General features: G+C 34.7%; 1 protein-coding gene across 17 annotated transcripts; it reads left to right on the forward strand.

Moving 5' to 3' along the window:
• Positions 1–98: 98 nt before the first annotated feature.
• Positions 99–21,398, forward strand: LOC104588037 (uncharacterized). 17 transcript variants are annotated; one of them, XR_016080351.1, is made up of 5 exons: positions 99–386; positions 545–617; positions 5,327–5,791; positions 6,028–6,110; positions 6,195–6,798. XR_016080351.1 is itself a non-coding variant. In XM_010245836.3 (4 exons), exons 1-4 carry the CDS (start codon positions 323–325, stop codon positions 6,503–6,505), a joined length of 531 nt encoding a protein of 176 aa, XP_010244138.1. In that variant the 5' UTR covers positions 99–322; the 3' UTR covers positions 6,506–6,798. The 17 variants fall into 17 exon arrangements, 1 of the variants encoding a protein (XP_010244138.1); XR_016080353.1 differs by lacking the exons at positions 5,327–5,791; positions 6,028–6,110; positions 6,195–6,798 and adding exons at positions 7,092–13,580; positions 15,041–15,505; XR_016080355.1 differs by lacking the exons at positions 5,327–5,791; positions 6,028–6,110; positions 6,195–6,798 and adding exons at positions 6,879–6,993; positions 7,092–12,008.
• Positions 21,399–24,383: the final 2,985 nt, after the last annotated feature.

Raw genomic sequence — 24,383 nt, forward strand, 5'->3', positions numbered from 1 at the left:
GGCTGGGCCGAGGGTTTGTGGCCCGTGAGGGCTCGTGCCGGCACGGCCCGGCCCACATTACAAATAAAATATGTATTGGCAAGTCTTTTCGCGTCGTCTTCTGTTTGTTTAGAAGCCCATAAGACCGAAAATCGGTTTATTTCCGTTTGATTCGCATCAGATCTCGCCGCCAAAACTCATTGCGCCGAAAAGCCCGGAGAAGCCCAATTTGGGCCGATTTTGGGAAGCTAGGATCGTAGCTTCTGGGCTTTTATGCCCTTTCGGAGCTTCCCCATACGGGTGCGATTTCTCTTACGGATACACAAATGAACAGTAACCCCCGATGCTAAACCCCCAAACCCCTCTCATTCGCACACTCGAGACTGCTTCGCTCATACTTCCCACAGGTTCGATTCCTCCATTCCCTTCATCCTCCTCTTCCCTTCTTCTTCTTCTTCTTTTCCTTCTTCTTCTTCTTCCTCTTTTGATTCTTCTTCTTCCGCCGTCACCATCCTCTTCTTCGTCTCTCTTCCGTGGTTCCACTAATTTTTCCCCTCTTTTGTAGGAGATTACAAATCATTTGGTGCTCATGAATCTTGCGGCAGTGGTAGCTTGTTATTCGGTGATGGTTTGCACAGGTACAACCCCCATCCCAATATTTATTGTTAGGGTATTTTTGGAACAGCGATTGTCTTTAAACTTCTATATGTTTACTCCCTTTTTTTTTTAATGTAGTTAAAAATTGTTAGGTTTTTAAACTTGTAATGTTAGGTTTGCGCATGTCTTATTAGGTTTAAGAACACATGATTCTCTTGTAATGCTATAGATACCCATGTAATAAGAATTGTGGGCAGACCTGATTTCCACTATTTTTTCCCTTACCTATCTTTCTATTGTTTCCCTCAAAGAAACCTCTGCGGTTGTGTACCTGATTTCCTCATTCTTTTTTTTTTCTTTTGTATTTTTCTTAAACAATTTTAGAAATACTACAAAAAGAAATTATGCGAGAAATTTGATGTTTCACGAATGTCTCCTATAAATTTCACAAAAAGGAAATATATAAACAAAAAAGTTGAATGAAAACTTAGGACGAAATGAACCACCAAGTAAAAGTAAAATGATGTAATCTCAAACTTCTAAATAGTTAAATGTTCAAAAATGGAAACGCAGCATACCCAAAATCTTTATTTTCACGTAACCACTCAAACTTGCTAGGACCTTCCCTTCCTCCAAAGTATTTCCCAATACCTTTGATTCTACTTCCTTCAATAGCATCTCCAATAATCTTAACATCACTGACTGATGGAGGAGCTGCCACAAGAAAATCAAACATTAGCATTTGAGGATCATTACTTAAACAAAGTGCTGTTTTTAGCCTATCTTTTGTATGGTGCTATGGGTTGTATGTTTGTACAGGCTATTGGACAATGGCATGGTTTGCACTATGCTCTCATTTCAATCTGTGTAACCCATGTCCACAGTTAAAGAAAAGATAGTACAAAGGTTCCACACCTTTCTGCTTGATAGTTACAAAGGTTCCACACCTTTCTGCATGATTGTCTAAAAATAGGTTCTTGTTTTTGTTTGCTACTTCTGGGGTGATAATTTTAATTAGTTAAACTTTAAATTTATACTGAAAATTATCCATAATATTACCTTTGCTATATAACAAATATTTATGGCACTGCAATAAGGTGGAGGTTGAAAATTGAAATTGAATGTCAAATAACTTGTGCTATTGTAGCTTGGAGATAGGCTTGGTACAATCAATATATAGGGAAAAATCCAACTAATATTTCAGAAATCCATTTAATTTTCAGTAATTGTATATTATTGGTGTAAAATGAACAAGGCAATTATTCATGGTACTGAAGTTGAGTGTCAAACAAGCTTATACAATTGATGATTGGAGATAGGCTTAGAACAAATTTAATCAAAAGAAACTTTTCAAATAAAAGTGGTGAAAACCCCAAGTTATGGGTGTAAAGGCCTATAATCTTTTATTTTTATCAAGAGATCTGTAAATAATTTTCTTTAGTCATGAATATAGTTAACAACCTAATTCAATTTAAATCTTTACATTGGTGATTTGATCCCCTAATCTGGATGAATGCAATTTTGTGTAGATGGATTGGATGGGATAACAACAATCTTTCTCTAAGGCTGCAATTGGTATCTCAATTGTTTGAATTGATGAAACATAGAGCTCTCTTCTGTTTACCAAAATTTCAGATCAATTGATTGTGCTCACCTTGCGTTTATCAAATTTCTGATAACAAGGCACAACAAATAATTAATAATATGGGGTAGTAGCAGATAGCTAGTAGAACTATAGAAGCTTTCCCTGTAACTACAGAAAAATCGGCTCCACACATAATTTCCTTCTGAATATTATGCAATTAGGTATGTACAGTTTACAGTATACTTCAGTACCAAAAATCTCGCTGCCCCAGCACAGATGATGAATACTTTTGTTTTTATACAATATACATATAATTCAACATACAAGGCAATTAAAAGAAATCACCCTTAATTGGAAGATTCAGATAATCATCAAACCCATACATATGAGCAAAAATCATTGATCTAGTTCATAGTCCAACAAGAAAACAATTACATAGAAATTGTCTATCCATCTAACTACTATGTAACTAGAGTATTCGTGGCTAGGAAGATCGAGGCTGTTGGGTATGTGGGTGTATTATTCAAGTGATCTAAGGGCCAAGAAAATACCTCTATGAGAGTTGAAATAGGTTGGAAGGAGGCTATTTTTTCTACTGGAAGAAAGGAAGTTATGATTAAGGCAGTGTTCACTGCCATTTCCACATATGCAATGTCATGCTTTTTATTTCTTAAATGGCTTTGAGATCAATTGGTTAGAATTTAGAGGAAACTTCTTTGGGGAGGAGGAAAACAAAAGGAAAATGAATTGGATGAGTTGGAAGAACTTATTTAAAAAAAATGTAAGTTTCTTAAACTACCCTTATGGTTTAGCTAATATGCTTGATATTGATGGCACAGCTGAGTTCAATGATATCCTTGATTCTTTCAATGATATTCCACCTACATCCTACCCTCTTGTTATAACTTTTTAGAAACTATTGTTAATGCTAGATGGTAGCATGGAAAATTCATACTTTGACAGATTTCATGATCTGAGGGAACTTTCTCTTGGTAATGATGGACCTTCAAGATCAATAGCATTACAAACCTTTATAAGAACAAAGGAGGTTAATTATGATATGTTCAATTTGGGTTAGCCCCATTTTATGCTAACCTGGATCATCAATGGTTGTTTTTCATTCCTTTTGATTGCTAGTGCTATAGGTTTTGTTACTGAGCTTTCCCTCATTAAATTTAGAAAAAAACTTATATTTGAATATGATATTCTTTGTGTTTTTAGATGCTTTACATCTAACAAAATGGATTTTTGGTACACTATGGTTGTATAAACAAATAGTTTTTAAGAGAGCACAAGTGATGGGAATCAATGTGAGGCATATCAAAAGAACCAAAGATGCTCTTAAGATGGTGCAGAGTTCACTGCTTTGTTATTACTTGGAAGAAAACATTCACACAAGCTTCTTTGCTTTGTTATTCGGTGCATTGGTTGATGTGGGTTGTACCGGCAATTTGCTAAAGCTATCATACCCTTGTTATTGATTGTAGGATTCTATCCACTTACAACATTCAAAGGGAATAACTACTTCAAGCGACTCATACAACCATCAAACCTTTTTCTATTTTTTTAGTTGATTGGAAAAAAAATATGATTATTCTATAAATTTTCAACAATATTGTGTCAGTAACTCAAAGTTTCATGATGATTAGATGCCAACTAGTGTATCTAACACATCTTTTGAGAATACCCCCGTCACAAATGCAAACTGGACACCTACACAACTTTTTTCATAGATTTACTTGTACAACAAGTCCAAAGTGGGGGAGTTTTTTCACAAAATTTGGCCTGAAGTTCAATACGAAATCGTTTAGTAACAAGATACAAGACTTAAAGAGTAGATATAAGGAGTTTACAAAGCTAAGATATGGGCAAACCGAGATGAATAGAAGCAAATTGTTGTAGCCTCACTAGAGACATGGGACAACTATTTGACGGTATTTGCTATAACATATACGATTGTTTATTTAAATTCAATACATTGCATACAAATTGATTGGTGTCCCAATGTCTTTTTTTTTTATAGGCTAATCCTAAAGCCAAAATGTTTCGTACTGTGGGTTGCTCGGAGTATAACAACCTAGAGGTCATATTTGGGGGAACAACACCCACTAGAAGGTTTTCAGCATCATTGGCATGAGGCATAGAGTCCCCACCCCGATATGAGGGAAACATCTCAACTGACCCACCTATTGATGAGACCCAACATCCATCAGTAGGAGTTAATGAACCAATGAATGGTGATACTGACCAGGTCTCAGCCACAAGCACCAAAACTCCACGTAGGAAGAAATCAGCCGAATTTTGTGATGCAGTGGTTGATCAGTCTACATTAGCTGAAAAGAGGTTTGATAGGCTAGTTAAGGCAATAAATGGATTGTGAACGAGGACAGATAGTCCAACATCCATGTCTTCTGTGCTGGTGGAGGTGAACACCATTGAAGGACTTTGACCTTTCTGACTATGACAGGATATACGAGGTTTTCCATTACTTAGTAGCAAGAGAGTTTTATTTGAACCTGCCCCCAACCATTAGGAGTTGGCTAATGGGTCGCATAGATCGTTGAACATGGTGGTTGTCTAACTTTGATTAAAAAATTGTCTAGTATTTTGCCTTTTTGGACTCTTTTTTTTTCTTTGTGAGATTATTAACCTTGAAACACATATGACTTGATGGGTTGCTTTTTATTTCTTTTTATGGTGAATGAATGGTTTGATAGATACCTATTGTGATTTGTGAAGATAGATTTATATATTTTTTCCTACTTTTTTATGGTTATAATTACATGTTGGATGGATGTAGATGCTAGTGAATGCAGGTTTTAGTTACTCCCATTTGTTGTTAATAGTATATAGGTACATGGTGAATGGATGGATTTGGGGATATATGTATGATGAATGCAATTTTATCTGCTCTTATTTGTATGATGTATGTATGAGTTGGGCTTGAGGCAGGTGGGTGATTAATGAATAGCAAGTGGATGATTGTCATGGTGTAGGTGTCAATGTATGCTTATGGGTCACCACCATAAGCATTTGCCATTTGACATCGTGATTCAACTTTGATATGCATCCTATACTCATTCATTATTCATATGCCAGATTAAAATGGTTGACAACCCTACTAGGATTGCAATGCTTTCAGCAATTGCACTTGCTGTAGTTGAGGATGAAGAGCAACGAATGTTGACAAATATCATCATTGTGAGAGAAATGGAGAAAGAAGGGATGTCGATCTCTAAGACACCTTACCATGATGACATACTGACCGGGTCAGAATATTTAAAGAATGTCATCTACAGTGGTGGTAGTAGATGCTTAGATATGTTCAGACTCACACCAATAGTGTTTCTTAGATTAATAGCCTCGATGAGACAGAGAGAGTTAGTGAAAGACAGTCAGTATGTATCAGTTGATGAGCAAATTGGGATTTTATTGCAAGTAATGGGGCATAACAAATCAAACTAGGATGCTGCAAACCATTTTCAGCATTCTAGTGAAACAATTTCACGACACTTTAACACTGCTTTGAAGGCCATTTGTGAGTTTGGGAAATAAATTGTGCGACTCGGTGATATGACGGTTGTGCCACCCTAGATTCAAAATAATCCAAAGTATTTTTCATGGTTTGAGGTAAAATCATTATATTTGTCAGATGTTTTTCTTCTTTTTGAACCATTACATACAAAACTGTTGCATTTCTCCCTCTCTTTTTTGCAAAACTGTGTTGGTGTTATAGATGGTACACATGTCCATGCATGTGTTCCAGCTAGTGAACAAGTTTCATTTAGGGGATGTAAGTCAATCACCACCCATAATGTGATGTGCGCATGTTCATTTGACATGCTATTCGCTTTTGTTGTAACAAGATGGGAGGGTGCTGCTCATGATTCAAGGGTATTTTTGGAAACAATCCAAAACCCAGATAACATGTTTCCTCTACCACCAGAAGGTCAGCAAAACAACCATAAATAATTATATGATTGTATGAAAGTCACCAATACATTGATAAATATGGTTGCATTTTTTTGTATAGGAAAGTACTATGTTGTTGATTCGGGTTACACAAATATGTCGGGATTTCTATATCCATACAAATCTGAGAGATACCACTTGAGAGACTTTCAAGGGAGAGGTGGTCGTCCTAGGAATGGTGAAGAGTACTTTAATTATGTGCATTCTTCACTTAGGAATGTCATAGAGCGGTGTTTTGGAGTTCTGAAGGCATGTTTCCCGATTTTGAAGTTGATGCCTCCCTACCCACTTCACAAGCAAATTAGGATTGTGTTCGTTTTTTGTGTGTTACACAATTTCATATGGATGTCACAGATAGAGGATCCGTATTAGAATGGATTCCTATAAGAGGATGTTCTCGTTGAAGGAGAGGGAGGGATGTTTCATAATGTAGCACCTACTCCTATTGACATTGGGTCACAGGCCACTAGACGGATGGAACAAGTTAGAGATGAAATTATATTCAAGATGGCTGATCACTACAACGTTACGTATTAATCGTAATCGATCAAGACATAGGAGACAATCTACTTAGCTTATATGGGTTGTGATTTGATACTTGGACTATTTATTTTCACTTTGAACTTGTATGTTTATTTCACATTGTTTGCTATAGTTTGAACTTATATGTGTATTGTTGGTAATTACTTGTTTGCATTTCCTAATGTTCGGATGTTATGAGTTAATTGTATTTGTTGAATGGTAGTTATGGCCACTATTCATAAGGGACCTATGTGTGCATGCGGACGAGGACGCATGAGGTTATTCATGGCAAAAACCGAAAAAAAATTATGGAAGATGGTTTTATAAGTGCCTCAGTGGTGATGCATGAAACCAAGAAGTCAATATTTGTGAATCATACTACCTAATATGAAAAATGAGTAATGTGTAATCGGTTTTTGTTATTATTATATTTCAGTCGCATGAATACGACTTCATGTGGGCAGATAATTATACACCGGACGAACCTCAAGTGCAAATCATTGAACAACACAACAATGGTCATGACAATGCAGACTATAAGAAGAAGCATGCTGTTGCTCTTGGAGTATGTGTGCATGTTGTAGACTATATCACTACCTCTGTGTTCAGCCTCAACATTGAACATGATCAGACCGGGCTTTGCACACAGCACCTACTATAAGGGGGGTTTAACATTAATGGGATGCAACTTTGGCCAGGTTAGACCGAACCCAAACCAAAAAGAAAGTTACACTGGATTAGGTCGGATTGGGACCGTTGGGTTATGGTTATGCCAAGTAACCAGAGTTGATCCGAACCAACGATTATTACAGTTTTTTTGGTAATAAGAAACTTAGATTGCGTTAGAAAAAGGAGGATCATTACAACTTAGGGATCTCGTTGATCCATTTGCCACCCATATCAGAATTGCTTCTGTGTGAAGACCACACTCTGTAATTCCTTTATGGGCTAATTTGTGAGCCAGAATATTGACAGTTCTGTTTACATACACAATAGAGAAATTAGAATCTTCACAACTTGCTAAAATGTCTTTGCAAAAGAAATAAGTTTCTTTTGTCGATTCCATGTTCTTTGAGCTTAGCGCAAGCATGAGGCCTTAGTAGTCGTTTGTCACCACAAAACTTGGCTAGTTGTACACCTTTTAAGGTTGCCATTGCTTCAGCTTGTAGCGGGGAGCTGCTTTGACATGGACCAAAACTGACTGCCAAAATGTCTCCAAGATGGTCTCTAATAACTATTCCAAAAGTTGCTTTCTCTATTCCTTCAAAGCTGCCATCAACATTAATCTTCACAAAATTTTCGTTTGAGGCCTGCCAAAAAAAGTTTTGCTTGTTTGAGTCATGGATTTACGAAGAATTTTGCCATCTTGGCTGCAAAATCTTCACCAAAACTTGGCTAGTTGTACACCTTTTAAGGTTGCCATTGCTTCAGCTTATAGCGGGGAGTTGCTTTGACATTGACCAAAACTGTGCCAAAATGTCTCCAAGATGGTCTCTAGTAACTATTCCAAAAGCTGCTTTCCCTATTCCTTCAAAGCTGCCATCAACGTTAATATTCACAAAATTTTCGTTTGGGGCCTGCCAAAAAAAGTTCTACCTGGAGTCATGGATTTACGAAGAATCTCGCCATCTTGGCTACAAAATCTTTATCCTCTCCTTCCAGGATCTGTGGGTCAAATTCAAAGTAATATTTGGGTCAGGATGAATATTTTCAAAGATGAATTTGTTTCTACTCTTCCAAATTGACCATAGAATCTGAGTAGTGAAATTTAGAAGTTCTTCTTTTCTTGATTTATCTAGGGAGCATCTGTCAACCCAATTATTTAGCCAATCAGGGAAAGCTGAGAAAGAAAAATTCTGATCTATTTTGTGACTGAAGATGGATCCGAACCAAGTCAACTTAGCATGGTCACATTGAAATAAAGCATGAAGGATTGATTCTTCTTTAATGCCACATAGTGGACAAATTGGACAGTCAGTCAGGTCTTTCTTGAACAGATTTTCTTTCACAGCCAAGGCATTCCACGCACATCTCCATAAAAAGTGTTTCACTTTTGGGTCAAACTTTAACACAGATTTTTTTTTTTATTATTATTATTTCTCTGATCTGCTTGATTGGGGTTCAAGAAATTCCTGAAATTTAGACTTCTTTGCTAAGAAATAAGTAGATTTAACATTGAAATTCCCATTTGATGACCCAATCCAAATGAACCTATCCTCCCAGTTCCCACTAGCTAGATTTATCTTAAGGATTTGATTGATTATTTGTTCTGAGAAATGGCTCCTCAGACTACTTAGATTCCAGCATCTCCTGTCTTGGTCAATCAAATCACTAGCCCTTCTTGGACCATTTGGTCTGGGTTCAAGCCCTAACATTTTGAAGTTTGGTAGGTCTTTTACCCATGGATCTTCCCAAATTTTGACTTTTGCTCCCAAGTTGACTTCCCAACAAGCTCCCAATTTTAAAATTTCCCCTCCTAGCAAACTTTGCCACCCGACAAGCCTTTTTTTTTGCAAATTGTCATTTAGGAAATTCTTCCCTTTCAAATACTTTCCTTTTATTATTTTAACCCACGGATAGGGGTGAGCATTCGGTTTATTTGGTAAAAAACCAAACCGAATAAATCGAAATTAAAAAATAAAAACCGAACTGAAAACCGAATTATAATAAAACCAAAATAACTAAACCAAAATTTTTTATTCAATTTTCGGTTAAAACCAAATTTAATTAATATATACATAATATTATATATTATAACCTATAATGTATATTATTATAATATATATTATGAAATTTAATTTCATTATAATACATTATATATAATATATTAATATATAAATATATAACATATTATATATTGTATATTATATATTATATATTATATAATAAATTTTAGTTAATTTGGTTTTTTCGGTTAACCGAAATTTTCGGTTCGGTAATTCGGTTTTAACCGAATAATGTTCACCCCTACCCACAGATTATTTTCATTAGACAAAAGCCTCAATGCTTGTTTAGCTAGAAGAGCCAAATTAAAGTAGTGTGGGTCTCTAAAGCCTAAATCCCCATCATTTTTGTTTCTACTAATTGAATTCCAATTTAAATTTACCTAGTGAATCTTCATGCCCTTATCTTTTGTACCCCACCGGAACTTCCTTTTAGCTTTTGTCATTTCCTCACAAATAGTTCTGGTAATAGGAAGCATGACATGGGATATGTAGCCATGGCAGCCACCACAGATTTCAGAAACACTTCATTTCCTCCATTAGAAAGAAATACTTCATGCCATCTGGAGGTTTTGGATTGAATTCTTTCTAGGAGGTAATTGAAAAGATCTTTCTTGGATTTACCCATCACTGTAGAAAGGCCTAAATAGATTAAGGGTTGAGATACTTTCTTGATGCCAAAGCTTCTAGCTAACATTTTTTGTAATTTGGGATGCAGGTTTTTACTGAAAAATACCTCTGATTTGGATAAGTTTACCTGTTGACCGGAGTCTCTTTCATAGAGACTGATTGCTTCCAATAGAGTTTGACCTTCAATGGAATTAGCTCTTGTGAAGATGCAATTGTCATCTACAAAAAATATGTGAGAAATCGTAGGGCAATCTCTACCTATCTTAATGTGAGAGAGATTTTTTTCCTCACAAGATCTTGAAGGTAAGTTGAGAGGGATTTTGAACAAAAGAGGAATAAATAGGGGGATAGGGGGTCTCCTTGTCTGATTCCTCTTTCAGGCTTGATGCTACTCCCTAGAGCTCCATTTATTAAGATTTGGTAGGAAATAGTTGTTATGCATTCCATTATCCAGCCAATCCACTTATTTCCGAAGCCTAATTTCTCCATTAGTCTTTAGAAAACTCCACTCTACTCTGTCATATACCTTACTCATATCCAGTTTAAGGGCCATCCACGATTTTTTACTCTTCGATTTGTTCATGAAATGTAAAATTTCATGAGAAATTAGGATGTTGTCTTGAATCTACCTTCCAAGGGTGAAGGCACTTTGACATCACTTACAATTTTGTGAATGAGAGGTTTTACCCTATTAACCAAAATTTTGGCTATGATTTTGTAGATGGTGTTACAGAGACCGATTGGTCTGAATTGGCTAGCATTGATTGGGTTTTTAACCTTGGGAATAAGAGTTATATAGGTCTAGTTTAAACCCTTTCCCAATTTGTTTTGGGTAAAGAAAACTTTAATTGTTTCCATAACATCTCTTCCCACCACATCCCAGCACTTTTGGAAAAAAAAAAAACATTTTGAAATCCATCCGGGCTTGGAGCTTTTAAAGGAGTTGTTTGTCCTAGAGATACCTCGACTTTTTCTTCTTCCAAATCTCTTTATAATCAGCTTTTTTCTTCCATTGAGATTCTTGAATTTAAGCAGTTAATCAAATCATCCTCCATGTGGGGGTTGGAAGATTTGAAAATGTTTCAAAAGTGTTCATAAATGGTTTCCTCTATTTACTCATCTTCATCAACCCAGATACCTTGCTCCTTTTCCAACTTGAGGATTCTATTTTTGTTCCTCCTTTAAACTGTCATCGCATGAAAAAACTTGGTATTTTGGTCGCCAAATTTGAGCCAATTTATTCTGGATTTTTGGGCCCACATTTGCTCTTCCCTTCTCAACCAAATCCCTAGTTCCTTCTCTAGGTTTCTAATCTTTTTTTTATCCTGACTTTTTCCTTATCCCTTTCTATTTCCAACTCCTTTTTAAGCTTTCTAATATTTTTGTTGACATTCCAAAAAACTTCTTTGTTCCATACTTGGAGATGACACTGCAATTTCCTTAACTTCTACTGCAAATTGTTTTCTTCTAAATCTATCTGATTTCCTTCCCAACATTTTTTATTAGTATTTTCAAAATCATCATGGGATAACCACATTTCTTCCATGTTGAAAGGTCTTTTCCTCCATTTGGTGACTTTTTCATTGTTGATTAAAATAGGAAGATGATCTGAACCTAGAGTGATTAGCACTTTGACATTGGCTTCTTCAAAGAGATTCTTCCAATCTTGATTACATATAGCTCTGTCAAGTTTTGCTTGAATGTTTTCCTCACCCTCTCTTCTGTTTGTCTATGTGTAGTTAACACCATGGCTTTTTAGATCTAGCAGACCACAGTAATTTTGGCAATCTCTATTCTTTTTTAGGTATGCATAACTACAAGTTTTCCACCTTGTTTTTCTTGATTATTAAAAATCATGTTGAAACCACTACAACAAAGCCATGGTCCTCTTGCTAGGCTGGCTATGTGCTTCCATTTTTTAATGAAAATCTTTCTTTTTGTCTCTTTGGTTCCCCCATAAATGAAAGAACAGAACCAAACTTTATCATCCAGCTCCTAAATTTTTGTGTGAATTATGTTCTGATTTGCATACAACACCTTTTTAACTATGTTGTCTTTCCAAAAAAGAGTTAAACCACCTCCCCGACCCTCCGCATCACATCCCCAACAATTCCAAGTTTTCAGAAAAGGGAGCAATTTCTTACAATTTAGAAGAGAATGTTTTGTTACCATTAAAAAGATAATGTTTGGCTTAGTGGCTTTCATGGTCTCTTTCAAAGTTTGAACTGTCAAGGAGGACCCTATTCCCCAGCAGTTCCAACTTAGAATTTTCATTTGTGACGCAAGGCATGTTTCGGGACAGGTCCCCCACTTATTGATTTTATTTTCAGCAAAAATTTGGCTTGGTGGAAGAAACTTCCTAAATCCCGAGGTAGAAGGCTCATTCAGACTTGAGCACTCTTTATGTATAAGTTAACTCCCCTCTGAAAAAAAATTGATTAGATATGTTCCTCTTTCCTGAGTTAGATCCTTAAAAAAAATTCTAAACACGTATCCATCTGTCGATCTTTAGCCATGTACTAAAATTGACAGACTATTTTCCTCATTTTTGTTTTACACACCTCTTTCAGATTTTTTGGTGTCCTCAATTTTTGCTTATTCAGAACCAAATTTCCTTTGGGTTTACTTTTAAATTAGACCTTATTTTGACCATATCTTTTGAATTTTGGAGTGGTGGATTTCAATTTTAATTTTAGCTTGGTAAAATTATTTTGTCCATTTTCCAAAAGGCTTTCCCCACTTATATTTTTGTCATTTGGTTTTGACAACATTCCTTCATTATTCATGGAAAACATTTCTTCCTGAGGTTTTAAAAAATAAATTAAATTAAACCCAACTAAATGAGAAATTGAAAGGTGACATACCTCATCCTCGTAATTTGAAAATGTCTGGTCTTCTCTATTTACCTGAGACAACGAGTCCGAGCCATTTTCCTCTGTATCCATTGCCTCTTGACCGAGATCAAAGTCAACGCCTTCTTGTTGTTTATCCTTTGTCACCCTCGTCATTGAGACCTTGTTTAGAACACTTTCCAAACTAATTATCCTCTATCCCATCGAGAAAGCTGGGAGTGGGCTTAGCATCTGGTGTTCAGTTAGTTGCATCAAGGAAATTAGGGATGGATCTGGGTTTGGTTCAGTTCTTGCCCATTTACCTTGTTGAGAAATTACCTTTTCATTCCCTGTTCCTTCATTTGGAATTTCTTGAATGACAATTCTAGACGATTTTCATTTTTTTTTTTCAAAATAAGTTCAATTGCCATGTCAGCCATATTCTCATTGAAAATGATGTTTTTGCCCTTATTTTGTTTAACTGTATCTCTCATGGATCCGGACCTTGCTCACTGGCTTTTTTTGTGAGTTTTCCACCTCATCCTAGATTTCCTTTTCTATTTGATCTATGAATAGACCTCTGCCACCTTCGTTCATACCTCTTCCATCAGTGACAATCGTACTTTCAAAGTCCCTAACAAGTAAGCCTTTTCCGGTCATGTGAGTTTCTTCCCTCTGTTTTTCGGTGATCTCCCCTTGCCAGCGATATTGTCACATGAACAGAGCTCGTTTATAACCAAGGTATGTTGGGATTTGCTTCCCGCACAGTCTCTTCATTAAATAGTTGTCGCCTAACTGAGATGCTTTTCAACGGTAGAGTTTGTCTCTTTGTCATTCTTTCTGGTGAAATCTCCTCTCTTACTCCTATTTTTGATCAGATGGCTTCCATCCCTTGTTATTTGGTTTTCTTCTAGTTCGTCTATTCGCCTCCGCCTTGTCTTCGATTGCCTTTTATTTATGACTTTGAAGGCATCATCTTCTAGGTTGACTCTCAACCATTCCCTGAAGAAACCTTTTCCCCTTCTGGGATCCATACTTTGCATGGCCATTCTTTCAGTTAGTTGGTTAAAAAAATCTACCTCTGAGATCCTTTCGCAGTTCATCTCCTTATGGCCAATGAAACCACACCGATTGTAGAATATTGTGAGTCTTTCAAATTGAAATAAGAATCAAATTTCTGCGCCATCTTCTTCAATGTTTGAGTTGTCGAGGACTAAGGGTTTCCTAGTGTCCAACAACATTCTGATGCGATAAGCTCTTTCCCCTTGAGGTTCATTTGTCTCTTCTCCTTCCTATTCTTCATCCTCTTCTCATACTGGTTAGCCCGCAAGTCCCACCAATTCTGCACCCTATTCCCAGAAACGCTTTTCAATGAGATCGTCCACTATTCTAACGTAGATACCCATAGTAGAAAACACCAACTCCTACGACACTTTACCTTGCTCCCATCTTCTCAGGAGTAAAGGGTATTTCATCATTTATCCACATGACTTCATATCTATTATTCAACCAAAAATTCCTGGCTCCATGTACAACTCCAAAAGCATTTATCGGCTTGTCTGGTAAAACTTTCCCATATAGTGCTTTCTTGCAAACCTCCTCAATCTTTTTCTTTCTATCATTGATTCGTTCTTCTTCTTGATTTTGTTCTTGCAAGTTCTCCATCATTCCATCCTATCGAGATATTGATTCCTGGTTCGCATTGCCGATTAGATTCGTAGAAAAGAAAACGCCCTTCCGAGCACTGAGCTTTACTCCCTCTAGAGATTCACACTACATTAGCTTTCTGAGCACCCAGATGAGCTGCTCTTAACAATTATTACAGTATGGTCTATATTATATTACTCCTTGAAACACGATTTTCTATTGACAATTTCTCTTTGTCAGATTGTGGTTCTACAATTGAAGCATCAATCCTTTGTTGGTTCTCTTCTCCTTAGGTTTTAGCATTGATCTCACATTTTCGTTTTCACAGCTTTGTCATCACTTCTGTTCGTCATTATAGATTTGCTAATCAAGTACTTTGCTAGTTTGCCATTGGTCTTTTTTTTCTTTTTGTTCAATAATTATATAATTTTCTTCTTGAAAATTGAAAATTCATTTTGTATGGAATTATTTGGACTCCTTTTTTGATATTTTTAGTTGAGTTGTTATTCAAGTTTGAGAATTCCTCACTTATAAGGCCCCCGTTTGGTTCGCAGGGGTCTGCAATCGGAACCGGAATGGGCTATTCCGATTCCAACCATTTGGTTGGGTGGAAATCAAAATTGCATTCCCATTCCTGCTGGAATGGCATTCCCCCATTTGAGAGAATGACCATTTCTTGCCCATCCCTTGGGAATAAAATCTCATTCTTGCTGATTCCAATTCACATTCTCATTTGTGCCTGAACCAAAACAAACTATGGGAATAGACCATTCCAATTTCGATTGCGAAGGATTTAGATTCCAATTCCAACTATGAACCAAACGAATCCTAATTTGTGAAAGATACTTTCAGTCGATTGGATCTAGGTAGGGGTGATCATGGCTAGGTTAGGCTTTCACTTGTGATAAGGGACACACCCTGAGTTTGGGTCCAGCCGGGCTTGTAACTTTTATTTAAAATATATATAATATTTTGTAAGATACCAACTAGTTGGTTGATAAGGTCTTTGGTTGGTAGTAGTGGAGACTTTGGATCAATTCTCACTTATACTAGGGTTGGGCATGACATGGGTTTCAAGGATGGACTACCCCCATTGTGTCATGGGGAAAAAAGAAGTATATATAATATTTTGCATATGTTTTCCTAGTATCATAGATTTTCAATTTATGTTACATGCATATGCATATGGTATGTGCATAAAATTTATTTTGTACATTACATAATATAAAATATCACATGAAATATGTATTATATGTTTCATACTATAACATCTATACTATATCATAAGGCAAATTCTTGTCTTGATTTTGGTCTTGCGCATGTGCATAGCACATACTCTTACCATTACACTACTATATATATAATAACATGCACACATATATAATTACTTGGAAAACCATTTCATTTTAGGGTTGGTTTTAAATTTTATATTTTATTTCCAACATCAATAAAGCAATTATTATTTATCACACTTATTTTTTTAATATGATTAATATAAAATGTTAGATAGGTGCCTAAATGTTATTTAGAAAATTTTGTATTATTACATTTGTTTTTGTAATTTTTATATGTTTCCATTTTTATTTGATTATGATATCAAGTGTTGACACATTAGACTTAAAATGTTGACTCATCGCCACAAAATTAATTTTTATTTTTGGATTGGTTTTAAATTTATATTTTAAAAGCGGAAAATGCACTCTTATTTTTCTTTAATATGATTACATACATAAAACATTAGAGATGAGCCCAATTTATCTATATTTGTTATTTATTTATATTTTAAAAGTTTTTAACTTAATTATGACATCATGAATTATCCCACTTGACTCGGATGGTTAAATTGCTTACTCCCCACCATGATGGAAAAGCAATTCCATTTTTTGGTAAATTTTAAAAACATGTATTTTATATTGTTAAAAATATTGGATGTATATCTAATTGATAGAATTTGTTTGTTTTTATTTTGTGAAAATAATGTCTTAAATGCATGATTCAATAAAATAATGGGAGTTAATACCCTAAGATAGGACTTAATGAGAGGGAATTGAATGAGAAGTATAGTAGTTCAAATTACATTTTGTGCCCTCAAGATTAGAAAGGAACCAAATTCAAAAATATTGGTATTCTAGTCAAGAATAAGATACAATGAATGTTAATAGAAGTTAATACTTTAAATATGATACTTAATGGGAGGGATCTGAAAGATGAGAAAAGTGGTTTTTCAAATTAGAGTTTTGTCATTGAAACTAGACAATTACCAAATTCAAAAATTTGGGTAATTTAGTCAAATAAAAGTTTCACACCATTATTCACACTTTTAATAAAAGTATAATATAATATAATGTAAATATAAATAAACATTAAATGAAAAATGTAAAATGGCCTTTTTGATATAGCTTGTTTTCCAATTATTGAATAAAAGTACTTTTGTGTCTTTTTATCAAATAGATAGATTTGCGGGTCTAGTTTGAACACAAAGCCTAGGTTCAAGCCCATAATTTCTGAATTGGGCCTATCCGAGGTTGGCTGAAATTATCACCCCTAGTTCAATTGCACAATTCCTTAGTAGTGATTTGAAGTTTTGAACTATTGTTTCTAAAGTCTCGAAGAGGGTTTCTCCTTCATATGCATGGCCACCTCTCTTTTTGGAGGAAAAAAAGAAAAGACATCTACTATAAATTGGCTATTTACCTCACCTCTCAAAAAGTATTCAGGTGTGACATATATTAATATTGACTAACATTTTTATTGAATTTAATCAAATTACAAATTCAATTATATAAGATCTTACTAATTCAAACTTCAATGAAGTAATTTTCAAACATATATTTTCTTAATATGTATTACAAAATTTAAATAAAGGCCAAATATAAAAGTTTTCAAATTTAAACCCCCTCCCCCAAAAAAAAAACAAAGAACCAAGCCTGAGCCGAGATAGGAAGCTCAAGATGATATCGTTACCTTGTAAAAACCTGGTTTGGCTCAACCCATGATCATCCTACTAGTGTTTTCAATCCATCGTTGGCTCGGTTGGTTGAACTGCTTGAACCGTCACCTGGTTGAGATTCCGGTCTGGTTTACGTAAAACCTGGAAATAGTAAAAAACCATTGATTTGGTAAAAATCATGTTTGATTCGGATGGTTGGACAATTGACCCATTTGACTCGATGACCAAAATGCGGGTTGCTTACTAATTGTGTATGCAAACTTCAAGAGACCTTAACTTTGCACTCCGATGCCCGATTGAGGTGTTTTTTTTTTTTTTTTTGGTAACTTTTTGAGATCTATGCATTAGGTGCCTTGCCCCATTATATATTTTATTTGCCAAAAAACCCCATTTTTTTGCCTCAAATTACAAATTTTAATATTTTTTACAAATAAAAACTTTACAACTGAATTAAAAAATAAATTAAATATAAAATATTTCATATGTATATATATGTATATAACACGCTTTACATGTGGCAATTCTAAATGATAATAATAATAGCAATAATTAAATTAGACATATTTATGATATTTTTATTAATCAAATTAAAAAATAATTAAATTGGATACATTATTAACACTTTTGGATACATTATAATTGTCTAGAATTGAAAAAATGCTACTAATTTTTATATTTATTTCTATTATAAACATTATAAAACTATATATTTCATTATGATTGTCTAGAATTGAGTATAATTTTGGATAAAACTATATAGTCTAGAATTTTGGATACATTATGATTGTCTATTATAAAACTATATATTTCATTATAAAACTAATTTTGGATACATTATGATTGTCTAGAAGACTATAATTTTTCCTTTAAACTATATATTTCATTTACATTAAATAAATAATTTTTACTTATCACACTTGATTTTGTTTGTCTATGATATCATTTGACCCAAATCACTAACTCAGCACCCAAAAAGAAAAATAGTTTGATTTCTAGATTGACATTAAATTTTGTATTACATTTCTATCATTGATAAAATTATTTCTTATGTATAATACTTATTTTTGTTCAATATAATGAATGCATAATATTAAAGATTTATAAATGTATAACATTAGATATGCGCCCAAAAATTTCTCTATTTTTTTTGTGATTCTTTGTATTTTCTATTTTTAAAAATTTAATTATTTGACTATGACATCATTTCATTTATAGGTAGATTTTAAATTTGGCCTTAAATTATGGCATTATTTATTAATCCATTTGACCACAAATGATTGAATTCTTTGCCCACCATCGGGAGGGAAGAAAATGGTTTTGTTTTCAAATTACTTTTCAAAATATTTATTCTTATACTATTAAAATTAATATTATGGATTTAATTTCAATAATTTAATGATGAGAAAAGTATATCTTAAATATAGGAGTTACTGATAGAGAATGGGAAAATATTTTCATTTCCCATTGGTTTTAAATTTTACGTTCCATTTTCATCATTAATAAAAACATTTCTTATTTATCATACTTATTATTGTTTAATATGTATGTTAAAAATGTTTCATTTTTTTAATTTTATCTATTTTTGAATTTTATTATTTAATCGTGGCAAAATGGATTGACCCATTTGATCCAAATGGTTTAATTTCTTACCACCACCTAGTTGAAAACACTATTTTTTCTAAGTAGATTTTAAAAGCATAAGCTTTTATGTTATTGGAGTTATTAATTTTTTAAATATGGATTTAATTAATTGAACTTAATGATGAGAAAAAACACAAATGACTTAAATATATGATTCAATGAACATGAATGCAAGTTAATAACTTAAATATTGGATTTAATGAGATGATTGAATGCATTGAATATCTTAAAATTAACTCTTTTCAACTCATTTAATATCAATAATCGATTACCCTATTTTCCCTCATTTTTTATAAAAAATCTTAAATATAGAGGGGTAAATTTGGTCCTCAAAAAATTCCAGAAATATTCTTGAGACCATTCATGCTTTTTAAAGTAGTATAGATATATTAATTTTCACATGGTTGACATGGCACGGTCTGACCTATCTTACTTGACCGGTCAAACCAGTGACTCACGACTCAGAGACAAAGACAGTTCAACCTCCGGGTCGATTTTTAAAACATTGATCCCTACCCAATAGGCTAATTGAGTTTGCTAACGATCTCATGAGCGTGCTGGGCTCTAATGGTTTAGATCCCTTTTAAAAGAGATTTGTGTATTGGTCATAATCGTACAGATGGTGTTCTTTCAATGCAAAAAAGTTTGATCTTGACCCACAGTTTTACGAATCCAGATCATTTACCAACAAAACACGTTCCAACCCTTTACCAACATGATTTTACACTGCATATCTCATGCATGGTAGGTCTTTGTCTCATAGTGCGATGCTAGATCAAATTGGTAGAGGGTTGAAACGTGTTTTGTTGGTTGAGGATCTCAAACTCCAGTTTTACAGATTCGTTTTAAACACTATCTGAACCGAACATTAGTATGTCTGGACTACCTCTGGCCAGGGGTGACCATGGGCCGGGATTTTGGACCTACAACCTTAAATTTAAATGTATCATATATATAAAACATAATAATAGGAATCTTATTATAGTGTATAAGATATATAATAAATACATATTTTCGACTATGATACTGAAAGAGATGATAACGGAAGAATTTATAATCAACTGATCGGTCAAAGCCAATAAACGGGACACCAATACATTAGGCCCAAGCCATGTAATCAACTCAACATCATCCAGACCAATGAGCCATATGACAATATAATAATGGTGATGATGATGATGCCGTTTAATCTAATTTTGAATGAGTTGCGTTGTACAATAATCCCACCATATGGTGAGTTGATAATTAGGACACTGTTTTGTTTTCATAGCTGGAGATTCCAATCATGTGAGACATGTGGCGTGCCAGTTGCCAACTTTGCAAAAATGTTTTTACATTTTAGGCATATAGTTCTTCTTGATGAGAATTGGGAAATATTTGTTCTGGGCCCTGGGGCTCTTTTAATTCTCTAATGTAGACTACTCAGCCAGCGAAGCGACTTTCTAGTGGGCCATAGCCCACAAAATTAGTCAAGCAGAGTTTTATTCCAAAATTCTCATTAATCGCCATCATCTAATCTTGAAACAAACATGAGAAGACTAGATTAAAAAAAAAGAAAAAAAGAAAAAGCAGCCGTTGTTATCTACTTGTAAGTCTACGGACCACGGACCTATAATATATTAATATCTTATAAACAGCTTCTCTTTTTCAACTTCTTACAAAGTTGAAAGTTAAAAAATTAGCTCATCTTAGTTTACAAATGTTCAAACCAGTTCATACCATAGTTTTTAATTATTTGCTTGCTAATTTTCAAGCCAGCTTGGACTCGGAGACAAAAGCAAGAATTAAAACAAGAAGAAAGGACAACCATTGTTTTCAATCCAAGGGGCGTCCATAAGTCGAAGAATTAATTGATCATCCTGGGCCTCTGGCCCACGGATGAATCTGCACTTCTACGGCTGGTTAAAACCCATCTTGAAGGTTCTCGACTAGTCGCCCATCCGGGCCCACCCACGAGCTTGTCTCACGTTGCTGGTGTCCAAATTCCAGAAGGTGGAGGGAGGACCTTCACAGTTGTTCACCAATTTCCAACTTTTTAAATTTCTATTATTTACTATACAGTATTTGTACTCTGAAACGTGACGCTTTGTCCAATTTATTTAAGACAAAAGTAAGGGGAAAGTATTAGTCCAACCTGGTTGTGGGCCTGTGGGGACAGCGGATTGGCTACCTCCAATTATGGGTACAGATTCATGTTGAAAAAAATCCCAGAAGGCCAGAATGTATTGGATTTAAGTAGTTAGTTGGGCATTTGGTTCCATGTAAATTCATTTGCACTAGTGCAAGTGTATGGAAGAATGTAAATTTTGATTCATTTTTTGCTTTAAATTTTAAAACTAAAACAATGAAGCAATGTGGAGTTGTTGCCTCAATCCCCATTGGACCATTTTCACACACACACATGAAAAAAAACAGAGTAATGACGTGCATTTGTATGCATAAGAGGAGATACTGCCATACTGGACTGGAGAAAGAAAATAAGTGTATCAAAGTATTGGGTGTAGTTTGATCATTGACTATTGTTGTGAAGTGAACAAAAGTTGAAGATAAAATCGAAAATTATGCAAATCACAAGGTATTTTAGATATATTAACTTTAAATCATTGATTAAACTTGAGGCATAAATAAGAAATAAGAATATAAATCATATAAACAACAGAGATATTTTAAAAATACATATAAAAGTTTGAATATACACCTATTAATGAAGTAGTAGGTTATAAGGATATACAAAAGTCCAAACCAATGGCAGAAATTAGGACATAAACAAATGATAGATTAGAAAACTAGACAAAAAACAAGGGCATTGTTGGTATACAAAAGTTGAAGCAAAGGGGATGGGCATGAGAATCTCTTTTATATATATAGATGATCATACTATATAATAAAACATTAAGCCCCCTCGTTTGAAAATACTTATTGGATAAATAAGTGCTTATCCTAGTAGAAGTAGAAGTGTATGGTGAAAAAGTATTTATTTTAAACAAGGTAGTATATGTATTTGAAAATTACTTGGCGGACCAAGATGGCCAAGAAATGCAAGCACCATTTTTTCAAAAAATGCTTAAAAAAGACAAATTTTTTAACTTATTAAAGATGGATTTATTCAATCACATTTTCCAAACATATGTAAGTGCTTATATGTGGCATGAATATTTTCAGCCTAAAATATGCACCTATTCCAATAAGTGCTTAAAAATAAGCAATATCAAATGGACACCTGTTTGGAACTATGAGCGTTTATTGAATAAATGTTGTCACATAGGCGCCACTTCAGCATTCTCCCATTATGCGAATTTGTATGCATAGAGACTTGTAAAGGCAAGTCTTGATTAATGTGCATACCTACCATTGATGGAGGCTTAATTTTAACGCTTTCTCCAATGAATAGGTGTTTATTCACTTTTTTACTAATGTGGTGACTAAATGTCAATAAATGAATTCATTATTGCTTTTATTGGTTTTGCAAATAAATCAAGTACAAACATTTATTCTGTATTGGATTCGAAGAAAAAAGTAGGAAAAGGAAAGGAAAATGAAAGAAAAGGTAAGAAAACCCATACAAAATTTGTAAATATTTCCCTATTTTTTCCTTTAAACCAAACATAACCTCAGTGAATAAACGCCCAAGATTCCAAAGAAAAGTATTATAAGGGGGTCACATTTTAAAAGGATAATTCTCGTTCCATTACAATAGAATTTACTAAGGAAGGAAGAGAATCTAATTGGTGGATCCTCAAGCCAAAAGTCCAACGTGCAAGGATCCAACAAGTAGCCAAAGGAATTCGTACTAATAGGACCTATATTCGATGACTTGGACAGAGACTACACACCGACCGTGCAAATTAAAATCTTTTTCCTCAATTAAGCCTTGCTTTCAAAAAGGATGACTTTTGGAGTGACCCATGGGTTCTGGTTCTCTATACATTGATCAAGTCATACAAAGTCTTTGGCTTCATCTGCCATAATCCACTGCCTAAGTGCCTACAGAAAAACACCGATACACACACCATTTATAATGTGTATACATTCGTGTGAGGGGCTGAAGCGTGCGAGAAGCCTTCAGCCCCCGTTAGTTATTACTATCTTTAGTCTTTTTGCTCCTATCCTCTTTTTTTGCACAAACCTCATGCTCTTTCTTCTCATCCGTTTGGTGGCGACTGCACAACCATCACTATCGGCGACAAACAATCATCATCGGCAGCGGGATTTCAGCAATTAGCATGAAATTTTAACATCATCAACCTTAGTTTAGAAGGCTTCAGATTGTCTTATACGTTGTAGAAAAGATTTTCTGATTTTAGAACTTGAGTTCTTTTTTGCTAATCGTGCTACTTCCCAAAACTCAGTTATCGATGAAGTTATAGTTCATCTAGGCTCACCAGAAGTATTATTTGGGTAATACTAAAGTTTGAGGATTTCAGTAGAACTGTCGACTGTCGTATTTTCCTTTTTATTGCTTTGAAGGTTCAGAACGGTTTGATTATGTAATGATCTGCGAGCATTAATAATCTACTTAGGATAACTGAGACATCTTAATTCCTTTGAGAAAAAGAATCAAGAGATGAGTTACAGTCAGTTGACGGCTCCAAGTCCGTGTCGTCACTTGTGTTAGTTCTTTGGATTTTGAAATTAGGACCTTTTTCTTCTTTGGAATCTTGTAGAAATGGAGAACTAATTCTGCACTCTACTCTATCTCGCTCTATGGTTTCATGGAAAATTTGTACAGTACTAATCCAATGATTTTGTGCTCAAATGAAATTGTCGGAGTTGGAAATGTTGCTCTATTGTCGAGGTTTCACTATCAGCTCGATAATCTACTTCAATTCGAACCGGGCGAGGCGGAGATCTGTGGATTGGAGATGTCCGATCTGATTAAAGCTCAGATAGCTAATCATCCTCATTATCCTAACTTAGTGTTTGCTTACATAGAATGTCGAAAAGTAACCGGTCCTCTCATGAACTCGTTTGATCTACATTTGAATTTCCCGATGAGATTTTAAGTACTTGTCCTATTTTGACAAGTCGGAGCACCACCAAAATTGGCTTCGCTTCTTGAAGAAATCGAACGCGAAAGTTATTCGAGTGGTGATTGTAGTACTGAGATCGGAATGGATCCCAAACTCAATGAATTCATGGTAACTATGGCGGAAGAAAAACTCGCGTTTGAGTTTCGGTCACCACTAAAATTAGCTTCGCCTCTTGTGCAGTTGCCACCAGACAGATGGGGAGAGAGAGAGATTGAGGTTCGTTTGCGACAGGAGAGGAGAGAAGAAAAATTCGCGTTTGAGTTCAGCTTCAGTCCA

This window comes from Nelumbo nucifera, chromosome 1 (assembly GCF_055504915.1).
Source record: "Nelumbo nucifera cultivar China Antique chromosome 1, China Antique-T2T, whole genome shotgun sequence".
NCBI lineage: Eukaryota > Viridiplantae > Streptophyta > Magnoliopsida > Proteales > Nelumbonaceae > Nelumbo > Nelumbo nucifera.